This window comes from Cyrtonyx montezumae, unplaced genomic scaffold, assembly GCF_038088225.1.
Source record: "Cyrtonyx montezumae isolate F1298 unplaced genomic scaffold, pur_monq_1.0 scaffold_7, whole genome shotgun sequence".
Taxonomy (NCBI): Eukaryota; Metazoa; Chordata; class Aves; order Galliformes; family Odontophoridae; genus Cyrtonyx; species Cyrtonyx montezumae.
In genome coordinates, this window is record NW_027072078.1 from 18,261,949 (window position 1) to 18,274,071 (window position 12,123).

Consider the following 12,123-nt stretch of genomic DNA (forward strand, 5'->3'; position numbering starts at 1 on the left):
AATAGCTATCCTCAGAGCAGTAACATTTACATTATTTTGAGATCACATGAGCAGCAATGAATTAAGCTAAAGACAGAAAATCATTAACCGTGGTAACAAGCTAAGAAACTCCTGTGACAAAGGTGGTACCTGGGTCACGAGCAGTGCCTGGCCAGAGCCCAAAGGGAGCACGCGCGTTGTGGCGTCGGTGGGCACTGGCGGTGCCAGAGGCCGATGCCAGAAGTGTGTCTGGGTACAGGCAGCGCTAGGGACTCGTTTGTGCCGCTGCAAATAGGTTTGCTCTGCCCTCCGTCTGTTTCTGTAACGCACAAACAGCTCCTCACTCACAGAATAACTCAACTTCGGGAATTAAACAGTGATCTGAGTACCACAAAACATCATCGGGCCGGCCCAGGCATGTCCTCTGAGCTCTGCACCAAGACGCCGGCAACACGCTGTGTCCGCAGCGGCACATAAAAGCACCGGCCTGCCCCACCGGAGACACCTCGCTCGCCGCTGCCAGCAAGTGAGCGCGTGTAAGCGGTGCAGGGGACAATCCGCACACGATTTCCCACCGGGAGCCGGCTCTAATCCGCAGCAGCATACCGGCAGCGGGCCGCAGCAAACGAGCAGCGCGGGCACCGCCCCCACCTCGCGCAGCTCCGGAGCCGCCAGCAGGAAGCACGGCCGGGCCAATCAGCGGCGCGCTTGTTGCGGGGCGGCGCGGGGGCGGGCGCAGCCGTTAGAAAGGCGGGAAGGCGGCCGAGGTTTGAAAGCTGTGGGCACGGCCCGCTGGGAGTACCGCGGGGAGCGCTTGGCCCTTCCCTCGGCCAGCACGGCCACCGCGGCGGAGGAAACCGAGCTACCGCCGTCACCGGCTGGTGACGGAGGCGAAGTAAAGGAAAAGATTAAAGCCAACTCACGGCGTATAACCAACCCTGAAGATCTCCTGGTAACGTTGGGTACGGCTGCTGAGGTCGGCTCGCGTCTCCACGCGGTACTTGATTGTGCGCCGTAGCATCCATCATGTCTGCTGTAAGGTCAGAAGATGAAATAACCGTCATCGAGAGGGAAATGAAAGAATTTTGGACTGAATTAAAAAGCGTTTATGGCACTGAACAGATCAATCAGACCTTAGCGCTGAGAGATTCGTGCAAGGAGTCCATAAAGGTGCTTTCAGGTAATGTGCCGTCACGGCGTCCCTGTGCTCATCACGTTACCGTCACAGTGCTTCAGGTAACTGCAGTCTCTTCCTTACAGAGAGATGGTCCAAGAAGCTGAAAGAAGGGGACCTGATGATTGATAAAATTCATGAGTACAGAAATGGTAGAGTACGGTGTTTTATTTATTGTCTAACTTTTCTAAAATTAACAATACAGTTAGTGAGATACTTCCTGTTTTAATAGGTAACTTACAAAGTCAGAATGAAGGCAGAATCAAAGCCAGTTGCATTCAGACACAGGATGCAAACTGCAAGTCAGGAGCAATCTCCTACAGACCTTAATTGCTGATGCAAAAAGATAAAGACTGATAAAAAGTGCTCTGTATGGTGTTTTCATTGCTCAAGAACGAATAGGTGTTTACATTTAAAACAACAAAGTAAAGTTAAACATTGTGAGGCTACATATGCCTCTTCTATATGAAGAAAATACAGTTCACAGTCTAGGATTAATAGCTCAAAATGCTGTGACTGAACTTCAGAATCTCAGGCAAAAATAGTTGCAACATGTAGTATCAGTGAGTGTTTCCTTACCTTAGGTTTCTGTTGAGTAGTTTGTGAAGAAGATCTGCCATCCTTGTGTTTGAAAGATGTACCTAGTTCTGGCACCAGAAACATCCTGCACGTCACTTAAGTGTCAGAGGAGCTTGCTTCTCTGTAGATTTTTTTCTGAACGACTGTTACTTTAAACTGATATTTGATGCTCTCAGTTTTGTCATGCTGCCTTATCTACCTGGCTGAAGTAGCAAGCATTTCACTAGATTTTATTAAAATGAATAATCACAAACTATGTAGCCGATTATAATTAGTGGAGACCTAATTAGCTGTAAGCGTTCATATTTTCTTACTTTCTGTCAGAGATTCTCCAGCAGAACAAACAGATATCAGAAAATGACAAACATTTGACAGAAGTAAAATCTAACCTAAACCATGAAGAGAAAGAAAAGAAGGAGCTGACTGACAGTATCCAAGAGCTTAAAGAAGAGTTGATGAAGAAAAAGGAAAGTAAGTAGAGTTTCTTAATTAGAGCAGGAATTGTTTTCAATGCTAGCTCTTGATGGGCTTTTCTGCTGTTTAAAGTTTCGGTGTGCTTTGCTAACCTGTAGTTTCATATTTCTGGTTGTTTTTAAAATTCTAGTAATATCTTCTAAAAACAAAGCCACTAAGGAAAGAGTGGAACGACTGTGTAAATCTAAAGAGTTGTTTGAAGAGAGGCTTGGATTGGAAATACGCAGAATTCATAGTAAGTTATATTAGTTTCTTTGGTTTACAAATACAGATATAATCTGATTAATGCTGGATAATGCAGAGAAGTTGCAGCTCACACAACTGAAAAACTGCCTCAAATATGCTTACTTGGGCTTCTCTAGTGCATTATATTGAGTCATTTTTCCTCTCGTTACATTTGTTTACACCACTTATCACTGACAGTGTGAGCTGATTGATTAGCAGACATAGTCTGGGCCTCTGACTGTGTCAAAATGTCACAGTTGCTTTCATCATGGAAGAGCAGTTCAGATATCTTTGTAAGCTGAGGAAGCAATGGTTAGTAACTGCCAGCTCCAAGTAGAGCCTCTCAAATGGCAAAAGATAGTATATTAAAACACGTTTGTCTTGGCAAAGAGACTAGGTTTGCTGAATTTGCAAGTATTTTAACTGTGTCTTAATGCTGAATCACTGAGACTCCATCCAAAGCTAATGGCATTAATGAATTTTGTTTGCTTCAGATGAGCAGTTGCAGTTTGTATTCAGACATATTGACCACAAAGATCCTGACAAGCCGTATATGTTTACCCTTTCCATAAATGAACAAGGTGATTATGAAGGTATGTGAATTTTCAGTTCTTAAATATAAGGACAGAGTCTGATGTGGGTATTTGAAAAAAGGGAGAGATGACTGTAAGTACAGTTTAGTTGTAACCTTTATCTTCTAACTTGAGTGAAAAAAATGGCAGCATTAAAATGTTATTAATAAGTTACTTTTGCTTATAATGAAAACATATCTGCTTACCTGCACTTTGTGAAGCTGTTGTTTACTTTGCACCAAGCAATGTGTGGGGGGGAGAGATCCAGGGCCAGATGAGATGGATGCTCCAAGTCTCTGTTCCTCTTGATACAGACAGAGGAGACTTCATTTTTCATTAATGTAATTCTGAACTGTTCTGAAGTGAAAAGTTTATCCCGTGGTGGGCTACATCAGTTTTCAATATGACCACCTGCAGAGCAACAAAAACGTTTAGGAATGTATTTCAGTCACTGGGGCAGGACGCAAACTGCTACAATTGAAGCAGGAGGACAGCATCAAGCAGGAGGTCTGGAAAGAAAAAAAAATGGTGTGCTTGTTGGAAGATTTGTCTTCACTGAAAGAAAATAAGTTAATAGATTCCTCAAAAATAAGTGAAGGTAAAAACACAACACAGACTGCAATCCATATAATTCATAAGCCTGGGAAAAAGCACTAATACTGATGTATATCTATATTTTCCTAATAAAAGAGGTCTAATTTTTCTAAATATTTCCATCTTTCTTGTTTTAGTGACTTCCTGTACTCCTCCTCTGGATTGTATATCAGAGTTCCAGCAGAAAGTGAGAGAAACTAATAATTTTTCTGCATTTATTGCCAACATCAGAAAAGCCTTCACTGCTTTATCTTATAAACAGTCTACTTAAAGTTAGCTTATAACTTTTTCTAGCTATAATGCACTTTTATTTTTCCTTCCTGTTCTGTGTAAGTATGTATTTATCCATGTCTTACTCTAGTTTCTAAATAAAGAAAAATAATGAGAACATTGTTTTAGTCCACTGTTTTAAAGGGACATTTTAGATCATTTTGGAACAACATTATCAACTACTTCCTTAACTGAGTGTCTCCAGACTTGTAAATTTGGATTCAGAAGCAGTCAAGTTTTCATGTAAGGATTTCATTTAAGAGGTTTATAAAACATCAGAAATGTATTATTTCTGTTTGCTTTCTGAGATTGTCATCCCAAAAGGAAAGCTGAAACTAAATGAGCAGAGGGTGGGAGGTGGGCAGTCTTTAAAAAAAAAAAAATCCAAGCAAACAAAAAACCTTTGTGCTAGCTGTAGCTATTAACAAAAAGTACTCTTTTCTGAAAGAGAATAGGAAAATTATACTTTCAGTTAGGTTAGCAGACCAGCCAGTAGTGTTTGGTTTTTTTAAAGGCATTCCACTAGCCCTGTAATTCCTACTTGTTTTTCAAAGGAGCTGTGACTGCTGTATTACTCCTGTGGTGATACTCCTTCCTCCCCCTTGTACAGAAGCTTCACTCTGCACGTTACAAATTCCTGTCCATTCTGACTCCTCACTGTGTCACCCCTCTAATTCTGAATGCCTGCATTCATTTTCAAGCATGTTCCTACCCTTCTCCATTTCATTTGCCCATGCCAAGCAATTCTTAGTTGCACTGGAAAGAAATATTTAACAACTCTTGAATGGAAGCAAAAAGGCACTATGCAGCCACCTTATTTCTGTGCTTTCAAATAGAACTTTCTTACTAGGAACGCACATTGCTTAGATGTACTCTATCACGTCGTCTTCACAGGGTGGAGAAAACACTGAAAAAGGCTCTGACAAACAAAGACAAACGTTCAGACTTACTGCTGTTTTATTTTCATTTGCCATCATTTCTTCTTTTCATGTTCCTTCCAGGCACGAGTAGTTAGTTTATTGCTTCTAAGAAATTACGTTGCCAAGATGGCTCTGTACAGAACATAAAATATACAAGAAATAATTCCTAAGCATGTAAATTCCAATGCAGTATCTGCTAGAAGAGCTGCCTGGATGTAAATATTCTGTGTGTACCCCTGAAGCAAGCACTACAGTTTAAAATGTTTATTGTGTGTAATTTAAACCTTTACAACTCCTTTTGGAATTTGAATAATGAATGTTTTTATCTACCAAGGCAAATCAGATGCAGATCTTGCTTCCTTTAGGAAAAAAACTAAGTATTCCACCAAAAGCAGGTAAAGGCTAGAAAGGAATTAAACACAATACATTTGTTTCTCTTATTACAAAATATGAAGTAGAACTAACTCGTGACATCTCTGAAACAGCCTGTATGCTACTTGAATATTTGTCATAAAATGTTAAAACTTTTGTGCCTTTAGCAATTGCACTTAAAATCTTCTCACACTGGAATACATCAATTGGGTATTTAATGTTGGTTACGAAGTTGCACAACACACCTTTAACCAGTAATATCAGGGCCTACTAGGATAATAATATATACTGACTCAACTGATGCAGCTATTGGAACCCCAGGATACTGAATGCTACACAGACTGAAATGCCTTAAAGAGCTTATGGGACAAGCTCATGAGCCTAAAAGCAAAATGCAGCTCAGAGACAGTCATCTCCCTCCAGCTGGTGTTAGTGCCCTATGAGTGGGATCAGGGCTGTTTCAATACAGAGAGATTCTATTTTTGTGAGAGTCAGAAAAGGCTCTTAAAAAAATAGTAAAAAAAAAATTAAACAAATAATTTGCCCAGCCCTGAATGTTGTTTTCTCTTTCAAATTATCTACCTCTACTCAGCTACTGAGGGTCAAGCCTGAAATTAATTGACCAGCTATTTCTACTGAATACAGAGAAAACTGCTGATACAGATCAGCATGTATGCTTACAGCCTTGTCAAATCTTGTAACAATACAAAACATCTAGAAAAAAATGTTGGACTTACAATATGTTAAAAACTCACTGTGAATTTGAGGGCTGAATATGAGACAAAATATTAAATGTTAATAATATACTAAGTGCTTTTAATTACAGCCACTATATGCTAGCTAGAGATCAGATTTGAAAAGAAATTGAAATACTTTAATAGTTGTTGTGGCTAACAACAGTTTTATTATACACCTTCTCAAGCAAGATTGGTGGTGGTTAAACTGTTGTTGATGTTTTTCATAAACCCTCTTGCACATCACTAGACTTCTTAAAAAGCGAATGAACAAGTGCTAGCTACATTTATGAGAATTAAGGACATAGAAATTATGCTGCACTTCAATCTTGTTTCAACTGTTATATATGACTTACCATCTTTCCTAATCTTCAATAAACTTCTGGAGTTTATTCAGTACCCTGAAATTGTCTAAGCTACTGCCACTGTTATAATACTTGAAAATCACTATAAATCACTCACAAATGAGTGCATAACTATTGAAAATCCCCGCTGAACTCAGTATAACAAACTAATGCATTCATAAGTCATTTATTCCCACAGACAGATTACAGTATGTGTTTTAACTTTATGAGTATATTATAGTAAATAATTATTGTAATACTCTCTTAGCTTTCTGAAAGCAATTGTTACATCCCAATTACATTAAGCTGTACTACTGAAATGGGATTGTACGCCTGACAGGTTTTGAGAACAGTTTTGACTGCCCTGCCAGACAGTGAGGATTCATTCTTCTTGTTCTTATTATCCCTAATCAGTCTAAAAATTATCCACAAAGAACACTTCAGAATCTCAAACTTATAAGCAAGTTGTTCCAGAGGTAATGAAGCCCAGCTCCCCAGATCTGTGTTTTTGTCCCGAAACAGTGCCATTTATCTCATCTTTTTACAGTCTTCCTAGTGGGTGGGAGGCTTTCCCCAGTCCTCAGTCACACTACTTTACTGTCTGGTTGGCTGCTGCTAAATCAACAGGATAACAGCTGTGCTCTGCTCACCCTTCCTTCAGTGCAGAGCATGGATTTGTGGTTCTCCCCTTTATGTGGCCGCCTATTTCTAAGACACTGTTGAAACACCAATAGCTGCAACACTATCTGATAATTCATATTTGAGTTGGGCATTAGATTCATAAGTTTTTAGAAATACTATGCTATAATGTTTGATCATGTAAGTGCATGCTATTTTTATAGGACCTTATGTATATTTTCAAGTGTCTGCACCAAAATGGTAACCTGAAACAAGATGCAGTCAGTGTTAATCCAATTTTTCTTTCCTCAGATCACAGCACGTTGAACAATGCTAATTGCTACTGACTCACCTCTTGGTAAGGAAACGTGCACTTTGGCTGACTTGATTCAATAAATTCTTTTGCACTGAGTGCTCGGGCCCAGTTCTTCAATGTCCTGTACCTTCTGCACCAGAGCTTCAGCTGGAATAACTGTCTCAGTGGAGAAAGAGGCCTCTTAAACAAATACCAACTATTTGTTGCTATTAGCAGTGTGTTACATTTACTTAATCCCAATGGCTGTTAGCAAAAAAGATTCTAGGCATTTGAGAACAGACAGCATACATTAACTTTCTGGCTAAGCAAGGAGAATGTAGAAGTGATAGAGGGTACTCCTCCTGAGTAGCACACTACCCAAGCTAAAGCACAATTCAAATAGGTGATTATGCCATCCATTAAAAATAAGAACAGGCAAATAAGTAATACTTACTCATCCAAATGAAGCTAACAGGAAATAACTGCTTGTCTAACTCCAAGTCTGATATAGCCTCATTAATGCAAAAGCAACGCAGCAAATTGAAAATTGTATTATTTTAACATTAGCCACCATTATCAACATGACTTTCCAGCCTGTATTATCTTACACCTCGTGCACTGGCAGACAAGACATCTGATAAAATCCTGTTTCTAAAGGAAAGAGGTAAATCTCTTCTGACACGCAGTCCTCAATGCTGTCGTCGGCAACTCAGCAGCAATTAACTGTCATTTTAGGCTCCAGACTTCTCAGAAGTTAGCCCATGACTCTGACAGTTTGCTTGGGACTGTAGGCACCACATTCACTAAGTGCTCTACTAGTGGCACTGCAACAAATCAAGAATGCCTAAACTTGCAGTCAATGTTCATGCAATTTACATGAGAAAATAAGTTTATCTGCCTCAGCTGGTCCTGCTGATGTTTCCCTCCACTACAATTTCTCAATTGGTTGGTGCAGAACAGGAAATTCATATATAAAGAAGGAAAATTGAATAAAGAATGAAGAAGGGGGAGTGAAGAAGGGACTAAAGGACCCTTATTTGAATTAATGGATGCTTGTTTTCTGAAAACGATCAAGGTATTTCTCTGTTTCTCAACAGAGCATTGGTACAGTACATCTGGTTCCCTAGACAGGTGTATATTGTTCATTATGCAGTTGTTTCAGAGCATTGGTATTTCTGGTGAGACTTTAAATCCATTAGATAAATAATCCATTTCTAAGTGTGTATATATGACCGCTGTGCAAATCTTTCCTACCCAGGGCTAACAGCCTCTTGCCCTGCAGTAGCATTTTCTGCCATATCACCTCAAAGCTACAAAAAAAATTCTCCGCAGTTCCACTCTTTTATTCCTTGTGACAGAAATGCAGTCACTTTAACACTCAAGACCAAATTCCCAGCTCTGTTTTGTGCTGGGTGCTTGGACTAGTTGCAAGAGTAGTACACACACATTTTGAAGGCTTAACTGCCAGCAGTCTCAGTGGTCATAGGCAGATGTCCTGGGAATTTCAGCAAGGCAAGCATCTGTTCTTCCTGGACCTCTCCTACTTATTGTATTTGAGATACTGGGTCATCACTTTTCAAAGCAAAGCCTCCAGATGAACCAATTAGTCTACACAGGTGGTCAGACGTGGTCCTCCACTTCCCTGGAGGTTGCTGTGGAATATAATACTCCAAGAAACAGGAACATCAACTCCATTTTACATCTACATTCATTACAGCTTTAGCTGCACAACACTTCAGTGACATCAAGGCAACCAAAATGTATCTATATGACTGCTAAACAGGGATGAGGTTAGCTGTGTGCTTAAGATGCCTCACAGAACTGAAATCTGAGGAAACTGACACTCAGTAATGGGGTGTGTGGAGAAATCTCATCTATTTTTAAGGCATTTTGAAAAATTCTTTGATGCTAAAATACAGTAGAGTTGATACTTTAACTTATGATTTGTTTGAACACCCATTTAAATGCAGACAATCCTTACTTTCAGGTCTAATGCAACTCTGAAGTGTCTGCTAGATCTCACTCCTGTGTTTTTGCAAGCTCTGTAACCACTACTGAGCCCTGAAGTAGGCTTCAAATTTGGAAATCTTAAGAGAATTGAATAAGCATCACATGGATTTGTCACTGACTACCCTCTGGCAGAATTACTAAACCCAAAGCCCTTTAATGTATAACGCAGTGATGATTTGAATATTATCTGTGCAGTCAATATACATGCATCAGTTCTAAAAATATCAGTCTCAGAACTGTTTCTTGCTCCACTGCTCTGGCTTTATGATGTGAGTGATGTAAGAAGCTCCAGTCTAACAGCTTCCTGTACAGTATTTGACTGATGGCATTTACACAGTCTCCTCATCTCCCCAGAAACAGTTCTACAATGCCTGTTTTTTGTTTTTTGTTTTTATTATTTTGTGGGTAAAATTCAGTGTTTCAAGCATTACCAATTAAAAAATATACTAATCAGTCTCTTGATGGCTGCTGATATTCCTGAATCAAGAAAGACACTGATACTGACACACTCTCACTGTACAGAGACTGTCATCTTCCCTGATGAATATTACATTTTCAGATTTTCTCAAAATTGCACTGCCATTTTTTCCCCTGACATCTAACAATACAAGCTCAAGCCCAATTTGCTGTGCTTTGTGATCCAAAATCCTTCTCATCACTATTTATTTTCAATTTTTTCCTGCCCCTGTCTCTGCACCTGTAGGGTTACTCTCCCTCAGAACACTTTACCTGAATCTGTTTATTTTGCCAGCACACCTAATCATAGGGGTTTCTGCAGTCTGTTTTATGTGAAAATCCATAGCTTCTCATGCTAACCATGAACTCTGAATTTCATGAAAGCAGGACCTTCCAAGGCAATATTTCAGTGCTTTTCATCTACTAGTGCTAAAGTATATTTTCACAATGTTTTTCAATGGTTTCCGCAAGCACAGGCTGCCTTCTACAGCTCGCCTCACTTGCTCCCTCTGTGCAATGCAAAGCAAATACTGTGGCTCCTCCAACAGACCAGCAGCAACTATCAGGGGAAAGCTAGCTATCCTCTAGTTCTCAACCTCTGTCCCTCTAACACATGCATAGCTAAGTTTCACAGAACATGTATAAAAATAAAATTATCCTATTGCAGAATTAATTTGCATTTGCTTTGTGTAGAAAGGTTTTGTATTATCAAAATTAAAGGCAGCTGCTTAGCTCTTACGTTTTCACAGAGTGATGATCTCTGGCTTTGAGAGTGCTGAGGGAAAAGCAATCACTAGTAAGAATTCTGGACACCTAAGTTAGCCCAATGTGCATTCTAACTTCATTCTTATTATTCATACCAATATTCATTTGACAGGTCTTATACTTTTTAAGAAAGAGTGTGTTTATATTTTAAAATTCCCCAATAAAATGACCATGGGATCTCTGTAGAAAACAACCTGTGATAATCACTTTAAAATCATCCTGGCCTCCTCTATACCTGAGCATACTTCAGAAGGCAATATACTGACAAAGGTAGACAGTGTAAAATAAGTTAAAGTGGCAGAAGTAGCATCATGCAGAACAGCAAAAAATCCCTCCATGCATGCTTCCAGTTGTGCTCATCACAGTGTAATGAACTACTGAGTTACACTGATATTTGCCCACTCAACACATTCACACACCTGGATTTCTTCCACTCACCTTCTGTCCTGCAGGAAACTGTGCTGGTCTCACAAACAGCAGTCTCTGTGGGCAGCCGATGCCCTTTAGCTCTTCTGAAGCAGCACAGACCTCCCGCTTTCTTCTGAGAATCACTATGCTTCTTGTACAGACTTTTACAGACTTGAAGGCAGAACACCAAGAAATTCTTGTTTCTTGTTTTTTGTGTTTTGTTGTTGTTTTTACACTATCCTGAGCCATTCTCTGTACATACCGGCTATCACTTGTGCTATATAAGTGGAGGGGTAACATATGGAATAGGAAAAACAAAGACATTAAACATACAGCTGGATTAATTCCTGAATAACTAAATCTTCCAATAAATCTCTTAAATTAACAAGAATTTAAACTATGTACTAAATCTGCAAGATTTTTTTTCTACATATTACAGTGCTGACATATTAACAACAGCAGTAATTAGTTCCTGAAATAATGTAAATCCACAGGTTTACTTGTCTTCCAGAGGAAAAACTTCCACCTGACGCGCAGAGATCCTATATAACTGGTATTCGTGTTTTGCAAAAATGTTACCTAAATTTTCTTCTGAAGTTGCATGAAAGTTTCTACACATCTCATCATTCAAGTAGTTCCTCATAATGTTCTAGTGCTGCACCAGAGGCTGCCTGACAGTAGTGTCTTGTAAACTCTGCTATTGCGAGTCTCTGAAAGAAATTCCAACTCAGTGCACTGGAGCTGCTGCTTTACTGACTGTCTAACCTGAAACATACAAAAAACAATTTTTTAAAAACTCTGACCACTGTAGCCAGTGATCACGGAAAGATTCTGCTCACAAGGAATGTAGGGGGTGATCACAGAAGAATTCCACCCTCAAGGGGTTGCCAATAGTAACCAGATAAGGGAGTAGTGCTAATTGTGACCAAATAAGGTAATAATGCCTGTGGTACCTAGATAAGGAGGTAATTATGCAAGCGCCTGAGGGGCGTAAACGAAACTATGGTAAACTATAAAAGTTGTTGTTACGAACAAATAAACGCCATTTTACCACCCACCACATTGGTGTGCACCGAGGTAAATGGACAGACCGATGAGTCCCTAACGAACACGAACACCTGAATGAAGCCGACGGCGGGTCCGAAAGGCTTCATCTGGTGACCCCGACGTGATAATTAGGGAATAGTGGTCGGGCCACAGGCGGCGTGGCGTTCCTGCTCTCTTCCGTCTCCCTTGGGGAAGGAGATGATGACCCTCGGGTAGAGGGGGCTGCGGCTTACGAGAGTGGAAGCTGGGTAGCGTCGGAGGGGGCTCTAAGCGCGCTAGAGCCCGTG

At 40.1% G+C, this 12,123-nt stretch overlaps 1 protein-coding gene across 1 annotated transcript; it reads left to right on the forward strand.

Moving 5' to 3' along the window:
* The first annotated feature begins 1,005 nt into the window (after nt 1-1,005).
* On the forward strand, nt 1,006-3,994 carry SPC25 (SPC25 component of NDC80 kinetochore complex). Its single transcript, XM_065751409.1, has 6 exons — nt 1,006-1,159; nt 1,240-1,305; nt 2,057-2,203; nt 2,337-2,441; nt 2,926-3,024; nt 3,735-3,994. Exons 1-6 carry the CDS (start codon nt 1,006-1,008, stop codon nt 3,866-3,868), a joined length of 705 nt encoding a protein of 234 aa, XP_065607481.1. The 3' UTR covers nt 3,869-3,994.
* The last annotated feature ends 8,129 nt before the right edge of the window (nt 3,995-12,123 follow it).